This window comes from Orcinus orca, chromosome 10 (genome assembly GCF_937001465.1).
Source record: "Orcinus orca chromosome 10, mOrcOrc1.1, whole genome shotgun sequence".
NCBI classification, from domain to species: Eukaryota; Metazoa; Chordata; class Mammalia; order Artiodactyla; family Delphinidae; genus Orcinus; species Orcinus orca.
In genome coordinates this window covers 46,449,167-46,466,936 of record NC_064568.1, presented here as the reverse complement: position 1 = coordinate 46,466,936, position 17,770 = coordinate 46,449,167, and the positions used below count along the sequence as shown (strand labels likewise).

At 40.5% G+C, this 17,770-nt stretch overlaps 1 protein-coding gene across 1 annotated transcript; it reads right to left on the bottom strand.

The window, feature by feature from the left end:
• Window positions 1–537: 537 nt before the first annotated feature.
• LOC125965579 (translation initiation factor IF-2-like) lies at window positions 538–16,242 on the bottom strand. The gene is made up of 4 exons (XM_049715762.1): window positions 16,200–16,242; window positions 3,061–3,125; window positions 2,399–3,019; window positions 538–1,347 (listed from the first exon to the last, which is right to left on the bottom strand). Exons 1-4 carry the CDS (start codon window positions 16,240–16,242, stop codon window positions 1,333–1,335), a joined length of 744 nt encoding a protein of 247 aa, XP_049571719.1. The 3' UTR covers window positions 538–1,332.
• Window positions 16,243–17,770: the final 1,528 nt, after the last annotated feature.

Genomic DNA, 17,770 nt, shown 5'->3' with positions numbered 1-17,770 from the left:
TCTTTACATTGGATTCTCTCAAACTTTTGTCCAAAGGAATTTCGTACTCTATTAGGGCGGGGAATCGGTTTCTAGCCGAGGTCACCGCGGCTCTCAGCGGAGTCCAGGAAACCGCCGGGAGGAAGACCGAGGCCCCTTGTCTCTGGATGCTGTAGCCTCTGTTCGCCACTTCGGTCAGCCTAGCAACCCGTCTTTCGCCCTTGAGGGCCTATTCTAACAGGAATGTGACAGTGTGGAAGCCAGGGAACCTTGACCCATTGGTACCTGGGCTTCGCTGGGCATGGGACAAGTGGTGAGCAGGTTTAACCGTAAAGCTTCTGGCACAAAACCTAGGTAGGGAACCTTTGAGGAAGCTGAGAATATAATCATTGTAAATTGGGTAGGGAAAGGGGGAGAAGTATCTGTTCTAAAAATAAAAGCCTGGCGGCCGTTACGTCCCCCACCCTACCCCCCCCACCCCCCCGCTTCTCCAAACCACAGAAGGTTGGGGAAATCGCATCAGTAAAGTGTAAGTCCGTCGGGAAAAAAAATGCTCGGTTAAAAATCAACACCTCTTTAATAGGAAGATGGGTAAGTTTTCCATTTCCAGGTGTTAATGATACCACCACATTAAAAGGTTGATTGTGACAAGAGAATTGCAGCGCACAGGACGCAGACAGCATTTTCACAATCGAAAATCAGCAGTCTTCCTCCTCGCATTCACCCCCATCCGGCCGACTGGGGACCGGGAAGCTGTAGCGCAGGGTAGGCGGCGGGACCACTTGTTGCGGCACCGCCAGAGGAGGTAATTTCCAAGCGGATCTGCGGATCTGGCGGAGATGCAGTTAAAATCCTTAACCGGGATGCGGACGCTCCAGAAGCCGAGGCAGGCGGCGAGCACTGACTCAGTGCCTCGAGATGCGTGTGTGTCTGTGTTGTTGGTGGTGGTGGTTTTTTTAAACTAGAACGCTGGAACATCTTTGCCTGAAATGCTTTGTCTTGCACGTCTGGGAATTTACTTTGTGCTGTTAAATGCTTACCGCGCGCGCGCGCGCGCACACACACATACACACACGCGCGCGCGCGCAGGGGGTCGCCCCGCATGGGGGAAGGTGAGTGGCACAGATGCTTCGGACTTTCATGGACTCTGCCCTTGGGAAGCAGAGCGAGGGGGACGGCCTCGAACCTGAGTCAGGTAACTCGTAAAGGTCCTTCTCCCGCCGCTCGGGGAGTAGGGAGCTGGGGACCGAGGTACCGGGGCGGTCCAGGTGCCCACACAGCGCCCGCCACGGTGAAGGGCAGAGATGTCGGGAGGCAGCTCGGACAAGGGCAGGCGGGTTCTCGATTCATTGTCTACCAGGTCACGCTCTGTTGAGAAAATGCGCGATACCCGAAGGGGGAGAGGGAAAGCGGGGGGGAGAGGGAGAGAGGGGGTGGAGAGAGAGAGAGAGAGAGAGAGAGAGAGAGAGAGACCAAGTGTCCGTGCAGGGCCGACCCGCTCGCCTGGGGAGGGGGACGCGAGGCTCGTCCCCACTCGGCTCGCGCGGCCGTCTCACCGGCGCCGGGCGGCCACTGAGACATTGCCTTCAGCGTCCTCCGGTGGCATCCTCCCGGGTTTGCGTAGCAAAAAGCCGAGGACTGTGGGTTTCGAGTGACCACGTCTTAGGGCCATAGAAAGCTGCCTCTGGGGTCTTGGGGACGGAGAGGTTAATAGAGTGACGAATTTGTCCTGGTTTTTCACATAAAATTAGGCTGGTAATACCGAGCGCTTAGAAGACTGCTAAGCATTTGGAGGTGTGTGGGGTGAGGGCGGGAAGGGGTTAATGCTAGGTTTAGGACTACTGTGGGAAATGCCCAATTTAAAGATCTCCCCATCTTGGGTCGCGCTCTCGGAAGCTCAACCCAAGTGGAGGCGCCGCTGCGCGGGCGGTCACCTCCCCGCGTTATGACACCTGGCGGTACCCTGCAACTCCCAAGTCCCCGCGGCCAACCTCTCCGCGCCGGCCGGAACCAGCAAAAGTCTTTGCCCGCCCACGCCCCTTTAAACGGACTCTGCCTTTTCCTTTTATTCGGAGGACAGGTTAACGCCGACACGGACCGCAGTGTGGCCCGCAGGCACCACACGGCCCGCCGCCGCCTCCCCCGCGCCGGGCGGGGACTGCGGAGCTGCTGCGGCAGCAGGGCCAAAGCCTTCCGGTGCCTCCCGCCCCCTCCCCCCCGCGGCCACACCTCAGTCGCGGACCGCCCCCAACCATCCCCGCCCCCCTTCCCTCCCCCGCGCGCTCGCGGCGCCAGCCCCGCCACCGGCGGATGGCAGCCAGACGCTGTGTGCCCGCGTTCGTGTGCTGGCATAGGGAACCGCACGCGACGGCGACCCCACCACTGCCCCCAGCTCGGGGTCCACCCATGTAGAACCCACCGGCCCTCGCGGGTCCCCGGAGCCAGTCTCCGGAGCTCGGCTGCGGGTGCAGTTCTCCGAGCCCCTCGGCGCTCCCACCAGGCTCTGTCCATCCCAGTCTTTCCCCCATGCCAGGGTGTGGCAGGCAGGGAAGCCCCTTCGTCCCCGCCAGCGCTCCCAGACATCCCCGGACAAAGCCGCCGGGCTTCCCGCACCGGCGCGGGAAGGAGGACCCCCGCAACGGGGAAGAGAGGCGCGCGGAGAGCGCCTCCAGGCGCCGGGCCTCGGTGCGGTCCCCGCCCCTGGACTGTCCTCTGGGTGCCGGGCTGGGGCTGCGGGGGGCGCCTGCACGGGGCGGGCGCCCCACCCGCGGTTCCTCCAGCGCCGGCACCCGGTCGCCGCGGCGCCGCAGGAAGGAGGCCCAGCTGCGCGGGTTGCTCCACACCCACGTGCCTCGCGTGTGCGCGCCCCCGGCCCGCAGAAGCTACCCGGCTGGCGCCGCCGGGATTTCTGGGCGGCCCCACCCTCCCCGGCCGCCACGCTTCGCTCCTTGCGTTCGGAGTCTCCTTGGCGTCTCGGCTGCAGCTTCCAAAACCGGGCGCCGCCTCTGCCAGCCGGGCTGCCCAGCACGCCTGCGGGCCGCTACTCAGAGGCCGCACCTTCCGCGCGCGTCCCGCACTCACCTTTTCCTGTGCAAGGTGGGGTTCAGTCACTGCACCCCGGCTGTTCAGCCACCGCCCACGGCCTCCTGGAGAGTGCAGCACGAAGGCGTTCCTGAGGCGCCAGCACCCTCCTTAAACCCTTCCCTGTCTTTCAGCACAGCACCTTCGTCAGCTGGCCACCCTCCCCGACAGTAGGGAAGGCATAGCTCTCCCTCTGCTTTCTCTTTTTTCACCATCACACCCGTGCCCACCTATAGACACACACACCTGAACACCACGAGGCCACGACCAAGATCGCTCTCCAACTCCTAATTCCAACACTATGCAGTGCACATCACGTAGCCGATAGCAAGGTGAGGGAGTGGCACTCAGGAGCTAGGTGGTTTCTTAAAAATTATGAAATAGATTTCTGCCCCTGGCCATGACATTTTTAAGAGGATTATAATTTATTTAAAAAAAATAAATAGCCCAGAGGAATTCACACTTTTAAAATAATATTAAAGTAGTTTGAGATTATCGTAGATTCACGTGAAGTTTCTTAAGAAACAATATAGAGAGATGTTGTGCTCCCTTCACCCAGTTTTCTACAATGGTAACAATTCCCAAAACTGTGGTACAATGTCATAACCAGGATATTGGCTTTGATCAAATCCACTGATCCTATTTAGATCTGCCCAGTTTTACTCGTACTCGTGTGTGTAGGTATTTAGTTCTATTCAGTTTTATCATATGTGTGGGTCCAGATCCACTATCACAGTCAAGGTACAGAACCGCTCCCTCACACAGGATCCCTCTTGTTGCCTTTTTATAACCACACTTGGGGGAGGGGTGTCTGATAACCACTAATCTGTTCTTCTATAATTTTGTCATTTCAAGAATGTCATATAAATGGTACTATACAGTAATGTCATCTTTCTGGACTGGTTTTATTCACTCAGCATCATTCCCTTAACATTCATTCAAGTCACTGTATCAGTAGATTCTTCTTTTTATTGCTGGGTGGTATTCCATGGAATGCAGCTACCACAAAGGTAAACAGTTCGTTTAACCCTTCATTTGCTGAAGGACATCTGGGTTGTTTCCAGATTTGGGCTGTTACAAATAAAACTCCTAGGAACATTTGTGTACAGGATTTTGTGTGAAGATAACTTCATTTCTCTGGGACAGATGCCTGAGAGGGCAATTGCTGGGTCATATGGTAAGCATATTTTTAGTTTTGTAGGAGACTGCCATACTCTTTTCCAGAGCGCCTGTGCCAACAGCAATATATGAAGGATTCAGTTTCTCCTCATCTTCCACAGCATTTGGTGGTGGTATTATTTTTTATTCTAGTGATTTTGATAAATGTAGTAATATTTCATTGTGGTTTTAATTTGCATTTCCTTGATGGCTAATGATATTATTTTTTATATGCTGGTTTGTCATCTCTATCCCCCTTTTTGTGTGTTGTCTGTTCACATTTTTTGCCCATTTTCTAATTAGAGTTTTTTGGGGTTTTTTTACTGTTACGTTTTGAGAGTTTTTTTTTTAAAAGCACTTTATTGAGGTATGATTGACATACAAAAAGTTGTGCATATTTAATGTATACAACTTGATGACTTTGGAGATAAGTATATACCTATGACACTCTCAACCACAATCTATGCCATAAACATATCTATCACATCTAAAGGTTTCTTCCCACCTTCTTTTTTATTATTAGTTTGTGATAAGAACACTTAAATAAGATCTACCTTCTTAGCAAATTTTTAAGTATATGACACTGTATTGTTAACTATAGGCAATAGATGTATACAGTATATATGTTTAGATACTAACCCTTTATCAGATACATGTTTTGCAAATATTGATATTTTCTCCCATTTTGTAGGTTGTCTTTTCATTTTGTTGATTGTTTACTGTGCAGGAGCTCTTTAGCTGGATGTAGTCCTACTTGTCTATTTTTGCTTTTGTTACCTGTGCTTTTGGTGTTATATCAAAGAAATCGTTGCCAAGACCAATGTCAGGAAGCTTTTCCCCTATGTTTTCTTTTAGGAATTTTAGGGCTTCAGGTGTCCTGTTTAACTCTTTAATCCTTTTTTTTTTTTTTTTTGCAGTACACGGGCCTCTCACTGTTGTGGCCTCTCCGGTTGTGGAGCACAGGCTCCGGACACGCAGGCTCAGTGGCCATGGCTCACGGGCACAGCCGCTCTGCAGCATGTGGGATCTTCCCGGACTGGGGCACAAACCCGTGTCCCCTGCATCGGCAGGCAGACCCTCAACCACTGCACCACCAGGGAAGCACTTTAATCCTTTTCGAGTTAAATTTTGTGTATGGTGTAAGGGTCTGATTTCATTCTTTGTGTGTGGATATCCAGTTTTCCCAACACCATTTATTGAAGAGACTATTCTTTCCCCATTGTGTATTCTTGGCACCTTTGTCAAAAATCAGTTGACCATATATGTGTGTGCTTATTTTTCTGGTTTCTCTATTCTGTTCCATTGGTCTATATGTCTGTTTTTATGCAAGTACCAACAATAGTGTTGACTATTTTGTTTACTGTAGCTTTGTAATATATTTCAAAATAAGGAAGTGTGCTGTCTCTGGCTTGCTCAAAATTGCTTTGGCTACCTATTCAGGATTTTTTGTTTTCTTGTCTTGTAGTGTCTTTGACTTTGGTACCAGTGTGACGCTGCCCTCATAAAATGAGTTTTAAAAGTGTTCCCTCCTCTTCTATTTTTTGGGAAGAGTTTTAAAAGGATTGGTATTAATTCTGCTTTAAAAGTTTGGTAGAATTGACCTATGAAAGCATCTGGTCTGGACTTTTCTTTGTTGGGAGGTTTTTGATTACTGATTTAATCTCTTTATTTGTTATAGATCTGGTCAGGCTTTCTATTTCTTCTTGATTCAGTCTTGGTAGGTTGTGTGTTTCTAGGAATTTATCCATTTCTTCTAGGTTGTCCAATTTATTGGCATGTCTTTTCATCCTCTTCACATGAACTTTTGCAGAGCAAAATCTTCCAATTTTGAAAGATATAATTTATCATCCTTTCATTTTGTGGATTTTGCTTTTGGTACCAAGTCTAAGGACTTTTGCCTAGCCCTCAATTCAGAAGATTTTTCTCCAACTTTTAAATAAATTTTATAGCTTTACATTTTAAATTTAGTTCTGTGATTCATTTTGAGTTAATATTCCTGTAAGGTGTGAAGTTTAGGTTGAGATGTATTTTTGCCTATGGTACCAAGTTGTTCTAGCATCATTTGTTGAAAAAGCTCTCATTGCTTCATTGAATTACTTTTGCACATTAATGAAATGTTGGTTGGCATATTTGTGTGGGTCTATTTTTGTGTCCTCTATTCAGTTCCATTGATCTATGTGGCTATCACTTTACCAATACCACACTGTGTTGACTTCTGTAGCTATGTAGTAAGCTTTAATATCAAGTAGAGTGATTCCTTTCACTTTATTCTTCTTTCTTAAAGATTGTTTTAGCTATTCTAGGTCTTGTTCCTTTTCATATAAATTTTAGAATGGGCTTTCTGTAACTACCAAAAGAAAAAAAAAAAACCACCTTGGTGTGATTTTGATAGTGATTGCATTGAGTCTATAGATCCTTTTGGGGGGAATGCTGACATCTTTTCTATGTTGAATCTTCTAATCCATGAGCATGGTATATCTATTCCTTTACTTAGGACTTCATTGATTTCTTTCAGCAGCATTCTGCAATTTTCAGCATACAGATCCTGTTCATGTTTTATTAGATTTATACCTAAAGGTTTCATTGTCTTTGGATCAATTGTAAGTGATATTGTACTTTTAATTTTGGTTTCCACATGAGCATTGTTAATATAGAAATGCAATTAATCTTTGTGTTTTGATCTTGTATCCTGCAACCTTGCGGAATTTACTTATCAGTTCTAAGAGTTTTCTATGTGACCGTTATGTTATCTGTGAGGAGGGCCAGTTTTCTTTCTTTCTTTCCAATCTGTATACCTTTACTTTCTTGCTTTATTTCAGTGTCTAGAACTTCCGGTACTGTGTTGGATAAGAGTGGTGAGAACAAACATCCTTGTCTTGTTCCTAAACTTAGAGGGAAAGAATTCAGTCTTTCACCTTCAAGTATGTTTTTGTAGGGTTTTTGTAGATGCTTTTTTATCAAGTTGAGGTAATTCTCCTCTATTCCTAACTGGTTTAGAGTTTTTTACAATGAATGGATGTTGGATTTTGTCAAATTGTTTGATATCATCATATGATATGGTAAATTCATATCGCTGATTGGTTTTTGAATGTTGTACCAACCTTAAACACCTGGAATAAATCCCACTTGGTCACAGTGCATAATTCTTCTTGTACATATTTTGATTCAATTTGCTAATATTTTGGTGAAGGCTTTTGCGTTTAATTTCATGAAAGATATTGATGTGAACTTTTTTTTTTTGTACCGCATTTGTTTCATTTTGGTATCAGGCCCTCGTAAAATGAGTTGAGAAGTATTCCCTTCTTTTCTATTTTCTGGAAGAGATTGTATAAAATTGGTGTTAGTTATTCTTTGAAAGTTTGGTAGAATTCTTTGGGCCTGGGCATTTTTTAATGAGTTTTACTTACGAATTTAATTTCTTTAATGGTTATAGGACATTTCAGGTGATCTATCTCATCTTTGTTGAGTTTTGGTAGCTTAGGGTTTTCAAGACTTTGATTCATTTCTTCTAAGTTTTTTCATTTCTTCTAATAAGTTGAGAATGAAGTTGTTCATGGTATTTCACCTTTTCTTTTTAATGACTACAGCACAGTGATATCCCTAGTTTCATTCCTGACATAGGTGATTTGTTTCTTCTTTTTATTTTTGTACATCTTGCTGGGGGTTATCAATTTTATTGATTTTTTGAAGAACCAGCTCTTTGTTTCATTGATCATTCTCAATTGTGTTCTTATTTTCAATTTCATTTATTTATGTCCTTCTATTTATTTTCTCCTTCCTTCTTCTTGCTTTACTTTTCTAGCTTTTTGAGATAGGAAGTTACATTACTCATTTGAGACCTTCCCTATTTTCTAGTGTAAGCATTTAGTGCTATTAATTTCTCTCTTGGAACTGCTTCAGTTGTGTCTCACAAAGTTTGACATGTATTCTCATTCTCACTCAGTTCTATTATATTTAAATTTTATTTTGGGAATTCCTCTTTGATCCATGTTTTTTCAGAAGTGTGTTATTTAATTTCCAAGTGTTTAGAGATTTTTTTCTGTTATTGATTTCTAGTTTGATTTGATTTATGGTCAAAGAATACACTTTGTATGCTTCAATTCTTTTAAATTTGTTGAGGTTTATATTATGAGCCAAGATATGGTCTATATATCATGGGCTCTTGAAAAAAATGTGTATTCTGCTGTTGTTGGGTGGAGTTTTTCATTAATGTCAATTAGATCCTATAGGTTAATGATGTAGTTGAGTTCTTCTATGTCCTTAATGGTTTTCTGGCTAGTAGTTTTTATCAGTTACTGAGAAGGGGATACTAAAAGTCCCCAACTTTACCTGTGGATTTGTCTATTTCTCCTTTAAGCTCTATCAGCTTTTGTGTCATATATTTTGAGGCTCTGTGGTTTGGTGCATATACATTTAGGATTGTTATGTCTTCCTGGTAGATTATCCTTTTCATTACATAAAGTCCAGCTTTGTCTCTAGTAATTTTCTTTGTTCTGAAGCCTACTTTGGTATTAATGTAGCCACTCCTGCTTTTTAAAAACTTAATATTTGAATGATATATATTTTTTCATCCTTTTAAATTTCAACCTTCCTATATCATATATTTGAATATTCATGCACTTTTCTAAAGCTTTTTTTGGCAGTCAACTGTTGAAATTCTAAAAGTTATTTTGTCCAATAAAAAGTTTATGGTTTCATGGCATTGGATTTGGCAATGATTTTTTGGTTATAACACCAAAAGCACATGGAACAAAAGAAAAATAGATAAATTCACCAAAATTTAAAACTTTTATGCATCATACGATACTATCAAGAGACTGGAAAGACAGCCCGCAGAATGGGAGAATATATTTGCAAATCATATATGTGATAAGGGATTATATAAAGAACTCCTACAACTGAACAACGAAAAACCAAGTAACCCAATTCAAAAATTTGCAAAGGACTTGAATAGACATTTCTTTAAAGAAGACAAACAAATGGCCAATAGGCACATGAAAAGATGCTCAACACCCCTAGTTATTAGGGAAATGCAAATCAAAATCATAATGAGTTACGACTTCATACCCATTAGGATGGGTATTATAAAGAAAACCAAAAACAAAACCCAGAAAATAACAAGTGTTTCTAAGGATATGGAGAAATTGGACCCTGTGCATAGCTGGTGGGAATGCAAAATGGTACAGCTGCTGTGGAAAACAGTTTGGTCATTCCTAAAATGTTAAACTTGGAATTACCATATGAAGGAGCAACTCCATTTCTAGGTTTACACCCAAAAGAATTGAAAGCAGGGGCTCAAACAGATATTGCACATCAGTATGCATAGAAGCATTATTCACAATAATCAAAAGATGGAAACAACTCAAATGTCCATCAACAGATTAGCTGATAAACAAAATGTGGTATATACATAAATGGAATATTGCTCAGCCCTAAAAAGGAATGAAATTCCGACACAGGCTACAACATTCATGAACCTTGAAAATATTACGCGAAGTGAAAGAAGCCAGATACAAAAAGACAAATATTATGTAATTCTACTTATATGAGATACCTAGAGTAGGCAAATCCATAGAGACAGACAGTAGAATAGAGATTATCATGGACTGAGGAGAGAAGGGTATAGGAGTTATTGTTTCATACGTAAAGAGTTTCTGTTTGGGATGATGAAAATGTTCTGGAAATGGACAGTGGTGATGGTTGCACAACATTGTGAATGTACTTAATGCCACTGAACTGTACACTTAAAAATGGCTAAAATGGTAAAATTTACTTACCACAATAAAAATTTTCCAAAAAAAGAGAAAAGCTTATGGTTTGATTTGTCAGAAATATTTACCTACGCTACAAAGGTGTTTCTATACAACTTGCAAAGGCTCACTGTCAAGAGGTCCTCCCCACCTCTGTCCCCACTCCAATTTTGTTATTGTTTACTTTTGGTGACCTGAATCTGTTTCACCCAGGTTTCCTTGCTGCGTCAATTAGAGGGTATTTTTTTTCCACCCTACATGACAGAAATGAAAATAGCCAAGATATATTGATGCTTCTGGCTCAGGAAGTATCTTCTCCTTGTCTCCCCACTTATATGGTCACTGAAGGCAACACTGACCTTGGCAAACAGTCACCTTGCCAGTCCCATTGACTTGCCTCTTCAAAGACAAATACGAGAACTAAGTGAAACCTGCATGACTTCTTATTTTTCCTCCAAGTTTTTTTTTCTCTCTGAACCTTTTTAGCTTTCACTATTATGGTTATAGCATCACAAATATAAAATGCCTGTATCACTCCTATCAAAAGGCTTAATATTTTAGAGATGTTTTTTTAAAAAATGATTGTTCTCTGCCCCCAGGATTTGCTACATATTTGTAGGGCCCAGTGAAAAATGAAAATGCAGGCTCCTTGGTCAAAAAATAAGAACTTCCAACTGGAGAAACGAGTTAATTAAACCAAGTGCAAGGCCCTTCCAAGCACAGGTCGCGTGCTGCCTGTCCATGTCAAGAGTCAACCCCACCCCCAACTGACTCTTGGGAAAACGTTTAAGTCAAAAGAGCACCCTGAGTACATTGAGAAGTTATGTGTGGGTTGCATTTTTATACACAAAAAACACAAACAGGAGGCAAGTCTTCCAACCTGCCATGTTGTTAGTCCCTCACAAGCAGGGTGTGCTAATAAGTAGTCCCTGCTGAGCTCAGAGGCAGCACAATGAAGTGAAAAGTCTACAGAACTGGCCAGATAAAAGACTCAGTTCTTCATTTCATAAATATTTATTGAGCACCAACTAATGAACTTGGCTCTGGGCCAAGTTCAATTATCTAAGTGTTCTATCTGCCCTGGGCAGATAGATCTATCACCCTGGGCATTTCAGTCAATCTTTGATACCTTGGTTCCCTGGGTTGTTTGATGGGAACAAAAGTATTGCTCATCCGAGAACCTTCCGGAAATAAGATGACTCCAGAGGTTTAAGTTGAAATACTAGTTATAGTCATTGGTTGTAAGATTTTAATAATGACATCTGCTAAAAGTGACATTATCAAAAATAGAGAATGAAGATAGATTATAGGGTCTCAGAATAGCCTGTGATTTTTTTCTTTCTTAGCTTTCTTTTATCTGAACCACTCCATGGGAGATTCCATTTCCAGAAACCATAACCGGGTCCTCCAATATCTTCTATGAATCTATAGAATTTCATCCTTGAACTTCAAAAACACTAAAACCAATAATGAGGAACTTTCTGGCATACCTGGCTTTACACAACTGATGCATTCCTAAAAAAAGAGTCAACTGAATTGTTGGAAACTGAATTATATTTGAAATACACTAGAGAACTTGGATATTAAAAGAAAACTTCCATTGGATCCTTTTGTACAACAAAGAATAATTTTTATAAAGTAAAAAATTTCCCCTAATTTGCTTGATGTGAACACTGAGGCTTAAGCACAGAGAGTTTTGTGACTGTAGAAATGGAAGCCCATTTAGACTGCACAATGGTTCCCCATCTTCCTTTTCAGCTCCAAGGATGTGCAGGTGTAAAGAAGAGGTGGAAAGTGTGGGAGGATGTCAGCATCCTTTACCAATGTTCATAATCCATTTCCTACCTGAATGAAAAGTGTTTTCCTAAGCACAGGAGGACAGTAGGACCCAGAGCCTTTGATGGGATCAACTCTGATGTGACAATGGGAGCACTTTTCAGGAAACACACTGTGAAGAATAACAACAAATATCAATTAAACTCATAATTTTAGTCAGCTGGTGTGAGGTGTGGGGTGAGGGGGTTCACAGGTCATCAAGCCCTTGGCTTTCAAACTGGAGCAGCCAGGTAGCTATCAAGTGATATACAGATTCTGAGACCCCACCCCATTCCAGAAGGAACAGGGACAAAAACCATATTTCCCCCTGGTCAAAGGGATGCTCACTGGTGGTAATAAGGCCAAGTGACCTTTGGCCAAGAAGCTTTGGAAGGGATAGAAGGGGAAGCCGGACTGAGAGCAGAGAAAATATGATTCTCCCTCCCCCCCACCCCGCCTTGGGGTACACATCCTATATAGTCCTCTCCCCTTGATTGTGAACAGGACTTATGAACATGATGGGATATCACTCCCATGATTAGGTTCTGCAGTATAGCAAAGATGTAATTAAGGTCCCTAATCAGTTGACTTTGAATTAACCAAAAGGGAGAGTCTCTTGGGTAGCCTGATCTAATCATGTAAGTCCTTTAAATCTGGGGCTAGAATCAGAGACAGAAGTCAGAAAGATTAAAGCTACAGCAGATGGCTTCCTGCTGGCCTCAAAGAAGATGGAAGCCATCATGAGTTCTACCCCTGCAAGGAATTAAATTCTGCCAACAAGCTCAGTGAGCCTGGAAGATGACACCAAGCTCCAGATGGGACCATAGCCCTGGCCAACTCCTTGATTCCACTCCTAGAACACAGGATCCAGCAGAACTGTATCTGGGCTCCTGACTAAAAGGAGATGTTAAATTTATATTGTTTAAGCCACTAAGTTTGTGGAAGTTTGTTACACGGCAAAAGAAATCTAATACACTAAGATACTTCTATTTGGAATAAGGAAATTTTAGAAGAAAAGAGAGATGGGAGGAACTTGAATTACAGAGAGCACCAAGATGGAGCTAAGTCTGCTGAGACCTGTGATGTTTGTGAGCACTGGGGTTTAGGTGGTCTACTACCTGAAACACATCAACCAATATCCCCTTTGAGAATTTAGGCATGCCTGGGGCTGCCTCTGGAGCAAATTACAAATTACTCCCCTTGGAGCACATGGGTGCTAGGGAGTCATTAAGGACAAGTGATGTCCAAAGGGCACATTACTCCTCCATCTGTATGAATTTCAGGAAGAATTATATCTATTTCACCATCATTATTCAGTTAAGCCAGAAGAGAGACATGCTTAGAACAAAAATGATTTGATTACTTATTCTGATTACCTTCTATTCACCGTGATGGTGAAGGAGAGATTTCCTGCTGTAAGTAGTACAAGATCACCAAACACCAACATCTAACACTGATACATGCAACTGGCAGCAGTTTATTAGTCATGGAAACTCAGCCCAGTGGAGGAGGACATCACATCACATAGGGCCACACAAGGGCTCCGTGGGGGAGCAAGTGAACCTGGAAGTGGGGTGGGGTAGGAGGCAGCCTTTGTAGTAACTGGTGGTTGGGAGTGCTGCCTGGTTCTTGCAGAAGAACATGATTGGCTTGTTTGAATAATTCCACAGGCTGACAGGGAGGTGAAGCCCATGAGATTGAGGACTAGGTGGGGTGCAGCTGGTCTGGCTGATAGAGGAACTAGCCCAGAGGGAAGCCTTTCCTGCTGTGTGGGGGGTGTATATCCAGAGAGAACAGGGGAACTCATAGAGCCCTGTGCAGCTCAGAGATGTCAGGGAGCAATTGAAGTTTGAGGTCTTACACTACATAACTAAAGGCTCCTAAACCTAAATTTAAAATGAGATCCGGAAAAATTAACCCAACAGATATGGACAATAAGTGTGCATATCTTTCTACCTTAATCTAGTGAATACTGACGTCAATTCCAAGGAAGTGAAATAAAATTGTTGATTATTTTTCTATTTTTGCCACAAACAATTAAGATTATATATGTGGATCTTAGAAGTTAGGTTATCAGTTATTTCACTTACAATGTCTACTTTCAAAATTTATTCAAATTAATAAGAGAGTACAGCAAATATGCCAGATAGAATAGGAGAAAAAATTATCAATAGCTTTCCTTTAAACCAGCAATAACAAATTAAAGAATGAAATAGGAAAAAAATCCCAGTTACAATAGCAATGTAAAAAATAAAATGTTTTTTTTTTGCTCAGCCACTCCACAGCATGTGGGATCTTCCTGGACCAGGGCACGGACCCGTGTCCCCTGCATCGGCAGGCGGACTCTCAACCACTGCGCCACCAGGGAAGCCCAATAAAATGTTTTGAAACAAATCTAAGAGATGTAAAAAATCAGTATGTAAAATATCATAAAACTTCACTGATATATTTAAAGGATGTGAATTAATGAAGAGACATACTCTGTTCTTGGATAGGATGCCTTAGTATAATGCAGATGTTGGTTTCAATGAATTCGTCTGTAAGTTCTATATAGACTCAAACAAAAGCCCAACAGGATTTGTCCTAGAATTTGACAAGCTGATTCTAAAATTAATCTGGAATGGAAAACGAATAAAATAGTCAAGGCATATTTTTGAAAAAGAAAAATAATGAAGGATCCCAAATATCAAAAGATACTGTAAAGCTTTAGTAATTAGAAGTGTGACATTGGTCTAGAAATAAACTAATTAATGGAATATTTAAGAGTTCAGATACAAATTCGTATATTTAAGAATTCTGTATAAGAGAAATCCAGCATATTTAATTCAGTGAGGAAAGTATGGACTACTCATGCTTAAGATAATTTCCTAACCACCTGGAGAGAAATAAACTTAGATTTTATCTCTTGTCATAACAAAAATATTTCAGGTGAATTATGAAGCAATTCTTAGATAAATATGGAGCTATGAATTAGAATGTTTATAGCTTTGGGAGTAAATTTAGCATTGTTAAGCAAGAGACAAAACATAAAATATTGAAAAGTTGTCTGTATTAAAAAACTACAGTGTGATAAAAGATGTTATAAAAAATTAAACTGCATGTTATTGACCTGAAAAATTGCAATGTATATAACAATGAATTGATGTAGAAGTATATAAAAAATTACCAATCCAAGAAAAAAGTCAACACAGCCCAATTAAAAATGGGAAAAATATGAATAGACAGTTCACAGAAAAGGAAAGACAAATGGCCAATAAACATGTGACAATGTTCAATCTCAACAGTAGTTGGGAAAATAAAAATGAAAACAATGAAATATCAGTTCTAACACATCCAATTATTTATATGTTGATAAATGTCCTGAATGGAAGAGGGTAAGAGAGAATTGTGTACTCTTGTACATTGTTGTTGGGAGTGAATGTTGATAGCTTTTTTTGAAGTCTATTATGTATTATGTTTTAAAATTTAAAAGAGAAGAAATTAATGAAATAGAAACTGCCAAAGAATAGAATAAATTAACATAGCTGGAAGTTGATTATTAGAAGATATCAACAAAACAGCTAGACAGTTCAAGGAAAAAAAAATAAGAAAGAACACAAGTTACCAATATCAGGAATGAGAGAAAGGATATTGCTACAAGACCTAAAGGCATTAAAAGGATAATTAAAAAATAAAAACAATTTTATGCCAATATATTTGATAAATTAGATAAAATGGATAAATTCCTTGAGAAATACAAGTTACCAAAATGGACACAAGATGATAGAGAAAATCTGAATAGTCATATAACTAAATATAACTTGAATTAATCATAAAAAACCTCCCAACACATAAAATTCTAGGCCCAGATGGTTTCACTGGGGCCCAGATGGTTTCATTGGTGAGTTATATCAAACATGCAAGAAATAACACCATTTTAATCAAACTCTTTCAAAAAATGGAGGAGGTAATACTTTCCAATTTATTAGTCTAACAGAATCCTAATAAAAAAATCTCACATAGTTATTACCAAAAAAATTACAGACTAATATCCCACATGAGTACAGATACAGATATTCTTAATAAAATATTAGCAAATTGGGCCCAACATTATACTAAAAGAATAACATATCATGATCAAGTAATGTTTATCTGAGGAATGCAAGGTTGGTTTAACATTAAAGAAAATCAATCAGTGTAATTTACTGCATTAACAAAATAAAGGAGAAAGCTCATATGATCATCTGAATAGATGCAGATAAAGCATTTGACAATAGTCAACATCCACCCATAACAACAACTCACAGCAAGCTAGGATTAGGAAGTTATCCCTCAATCTGATAAAACAAACCTATTGAAGACATATAGCCAACATCATGCTTGATAGTAAAATTTTGAACATTTTCCCCAAGACTGGGAACGAAATGAAATGCCTACCTTCACCACCTCTATTCAACATTGTACTGGCGATGATAGCCATTGCAACAAGTGAAGAAAAAGAAATAAAAGACACAAAGATTGGAAAGAAAGAATTAAAACTATCTCTATTTATAGATAACATGATTTTTTGGTATAAAGTTCTATGGATTCCATAAAATAACTATCAAACTCAGAAGTTAATTTAGTAAAGTCACAGGATACAAGGTCAATATACCAAAGTAAATTGTATTTTTACGTACCAACAGCGAACAATTGGAAATGAAATTTTTAAAAATTAATTCCATTGTTTAAAAATATTAAAGTAAAATATTTAGGATAAATTTTAACAAAAGCTATACAAGAACTTTAGACTAAAAACTGTAAAACATCCTGAGCTAAATTAAAGAAGATCTAAATAAATGGAAAAATATATCATGTGAATTAATTGGAAAATCTACTGGTTTAAAATAGTAATTATTCTTAAATTAACCTACAGGTTTCTCTCTGTCTCAATCTTAATCCCAGCAGACTTTTTAAAAAAGAAACTGACAACTAGATTTTAAAACTTGTATGGTAATGCAAATGACCTTGAATATCCAAAGCAATCCTGAAAAGAAACAACAAAGTCAGAGCATTTGACTGTAAGAGTTACTACTGTGCAGAATGGTGCTGGGATAAAGGTCAGCAAATAGATCAAAAGCACAGAACAGTGAGCCCAGAAATACATCCTAGTTTATGCAATCATTTGATTTTTAACAGCTAAAATAATCCAATGTAGAAAGGAAAATAAATTTTTCAACAAATGGAGTAGGAATAAATGAATATCCATATGGAAGGGAAAAATGAAATACTATTTCTACCTCACTCTACTCCAAATTAATTTAAGATGGCTCCTAGACCTAAAGATAAAAGCTAAAGCTATCAATTGTTTACAAGAAAACATTGAAGACTATCTTTGTGAATTGTGGTAGAAAAAAGTTTCTTAGGCAGGTCACAGAAAGCAATAACTATCTTTAAATTGACAAATTAGATTTCATCAAAATTGAAAACATCTGCTCATCAAAAGACATCATTGAGGAAATAAATAGGCAAGCCACAGACTGGGAGAAAATATTTGCAAAACATAAAACTGACAAAGACCTGGTATTCAGCACATGCAAAGAATTTTGACAACAATTAAGAGACAAATACTTGAGAAAAATGGGCAAAAGTTTTGAACAGATACCTTACAAAAGACAATGCTATATGGCTCCCATAAGGACTTGCAAATGCTTGATGACAACAGTCATCAGAGGCTTACAGTTTAAAACCACAATAAGATACTACCACACACCTCTCAAATGGGTTCAAATTAAAAAGTAACAATACTAAATGTTGGTGAGGATGTGGAACAATGAAAATCCTTACAAAAAGAATATATGGAGTATGACTTCATTTGAATGAAGTTCTAGAACAGGCAAAAGGATGGAAAACTATCAGAAAAGTAGCTGCTTCTGTGTGTGTAGGGGTGAGAAGGGGCATGAGGAAACTTTCTTGGGTGCTGTTTATGTTCTATATTTTGAAGGAGTTTGGTGAGACACAGGCATACA

Coding starts and splice junctions, on each gene's coding strand:
- LOC125965579 (XM_049715762.1), bottom strand. CDS start 16,242: ATGGCTATCATCGCCAGTACAATGTTGAATAGAGGTGGTGAAG. Junction 3,126..16,199: donor GTTGAATAGAGGTGGTGAAG/GTAGGCATTTCA, acceptor TGCACTCTCCAG/GAGGCCGTGGGCGGTGGCTG. Junction 3,020..3,060: donor CCCACCTTGCACAGGAAAAG/GTGAGTGCGGGA, acceptor GCCTCTGAGTAG/CGGCCCGCAGGCGTGCTGGG.